General features: G+C 51.0%; 1 protein-coding gene across 1 annotated transcript; it reads left to right on the top strand.

Annotated features, from left to right (window-relative positions):
• Positions 1–402: 402 nt before the first annotated feature.
• On the top strand, positions 403–2,401 carry SURF6 (surfeit 6; the record flags this gene model as incomplete). Its single annotated transcript, XM_010141159.1, has 3 exons — positions 403–618; positions 1,157–1,248; positions 1,694–2,401. Coding segments are annotated over 3 exons (980 nt in total), but the record flags the coding sequence as incomplete, so codon positions are not given.
• Between the last annotated feature and the right edge of the window lie 29 nt (positions 2,402–2,430).

Genomic DNA, 2,430 nt, shown 5'->3' with positions numbered 1-2,430 from the left:
GCAGAGCTCCGGCTGCCGGCCGGTGGGGGGGTGAGGGCTGGTGAGAGGCGCGTTGCCCCGGCGGACCTGGCCCTGCCCGGGCTGGTGGCGCTGGACCGGTGTTTAAGGAGAAACAGTCGCTGCTGGTACCCGGGGCTCCTGAGGACGTTCTGCCCGCTGAGCCGTTTGCCCGGGGAACCGGTGCTCTCCGTTCACTTCGTGCACCCAGTGATGCCATGTGGCAGAACCGGCGCTTACTGGAATGCGCAGATGTGTGTGGTCTGTTTAAATAAATACTTAAATATGTAGTTTATGGAGACTGGAGGTACACCAGGGCAGTGCTCGAACTTCAGCAGTTGGTGAACGTTATGAAATGGGAGTGTGGTGGTGGCCTGGTTTGTGCAGTTTGTCTTTGCCTTCCAGTGTCCAAGCCAGGCCAGCCTGAGGATGCTGGCAAACAGCCCAAGAAAAAGAGGAGAAAGAAACCCAAGAAAGAAGCTGAGAAGACAAAGGCTCCTTCAGTCAAACAGGGGGTCTCTGACACCAACAAACCTGCTCCAGGACAGAAAGCAGCCCCTCAAGCCATCAAATCACCTCCACAGGGCATCACACAGGGCAGGAATGAGACTTTGGCGACAGGTAACAATCCCAGCGTTGCCACGGCCTGGTTAAAGTCACCTGAGCCTAGGTGGCTGCTGTCCAGTGGCTTCACACAGGTCTAGTTTGGAAAAGCCTTCAAGGAGTTCAGCTGATTGAAAACCATTTTGCTTACCCCATGTGCCCTCGCAGCTGGTGCATGTGTACACAAATCTGTACCGTCACCACTGGGTGACGCCCTGGAAACGGTGTTTAAACTGGATTGCGGAATTTTGTGTGTTTGGGGAACTGCTGTGAATTGCTGTCTCTAATTCTCTGGTCACGAAGAACAGACATTCATGGAGTTGTTGCTTGCACTAGCTGGGTGCTTGTCTCTGGCTGCCGGGGTTGGATGATAATGTAGAGAGAAAAGGGGAAATTCCAAAGAAACCAATGAAACAGAAATTCTTGGTTTCTTTAGATTTTTTCATTCTATTCAGAGCATCTAAAGAGCTCTCGGAGCTTTTCCTGTAGCCATAGAAAGTTCTGTTCAGCTCGTCCTGTCTTTAACTATTTTTATTTTCTTTTCTCTCATTTTCAGGGAGCAAAAGTGAACTGGGTTCCCCTTCTTTTTCTGCAATGAATCTCTTGCGTCAGAGACTGCATGAGAAGATTAAAAAAGCTTCTGGTCAGGTATGAGAACTCTTACTCTCTTACCTGTGTGTGTGCTTATGCACTGTAATTTCTCCCCAGCACCCCGGGGGAAAAGACTACGATCCTACAAGGGTTTGAGCTAGTTCTGTCTCCTAAGGAAGTGCCTGTAGGTATCGCTGGAGACCTCTGTGGTCTGCAAACGTGAAGAAAGGATCTGGCTTGGAGGAGAGCACGGCTCTGGGTGTTTTAGGAGAAGGAAAAGCACTAAGAGCATGAAAATGAAGAGAGCTACGGGGTGTTGAGCGAGAGGAAAGGGTTTGAGATGCCTTTACTATGCTCAGTATCTCCACAAGCTGAGCCCGCAGCTGCCTGTCACAGACAGTGAGTTCCGCAGGAGAAGTTTGAAGTCAGGAACTTGAGGACATCACACTGTTAACTCTGCTGTATCCCTTTAAGGCTCCTGATTGTTGTCTGTTCCTTTTAGGGTGATGCCAAAGAGTTGCCCCCTGCAGTCCTGGAGAAGAGGCAGCGGAGGAAGTACGAGAGAGAGAGGAAGAAGCGCCGAAGAAAGGAGTTGAAGATGAAGGCAAAAATGGAGAAGAAAGAAACTAAGGAGGTACCGGTAGAGCCAGAAATCAAAAAGGAGGAGAGCAAAGCCGAGATTGTCTTTAACAGGGTCGAAGTCCATGCAGAGAATGAGCTGAGCAAGATCCAGAAGAAGAAAGAGAAGAGGAAAGCGGTGAAAGGCAATATCACTCCTCTGACAGGCAGGAACTACAAGCAGCTGCTGAGCAGGCTGGAGACCAGGAAGAATAAGCTGGAGGAACTCAAGGACAAGGACCAGAAGAAAGCTCAGGAGCTGGAGACCAAGATGCAATGGACAAACGCACTCTATAAGGCGGAAGGCGTGAAGATTCGAGACAACGAGGAGCGTCTGAAGGAAGCTCTGAAGCGTAAGGAGAAGCGTAAAGCACAGCGCCAGAAGCAGTGGGAGAAGCGGACGGAAAAAGTGGTGGAAAAGATGCAGCAGCGGCAGGAAAAGCGTCGCAAGAACATTCAGAAGAAGAAGAAGGATAGGATAGAGAAGAAGAAAGCCAGGGCCGGGAAGAAGGGCCGGGTTCTGCCAGAGGACTTGAAAAAAGCTGGTTTGAAGTGAGTGCGAGGGGGCTGCTCCTCGCAGCAGCCGGGGGTCGGGAGCTCCCTGGGCTCGGAAGTCAGCGA

The sequence above is a fragment of the Buceros rhinoceros genome, unplaced genomic scaffold, assembly GCF_000710305.1.
Source record: "Buceros rhinoceros silvestris isolate BGI_N320 unplaced genomic scaffold, ASM71030v1 scaffold22978, whole genome shotgun sequence".
In the NCBI taxonomy this organism is placed as follows: Eukaryota; Metazoa; Chordata; class Aves; order Bucerotiformes; family Bucerotidae; genus Buceros; species Buceros rhinoceros.
This window is presented reverse-complemented; position numbering and strand designations above follow the sequence as displayed.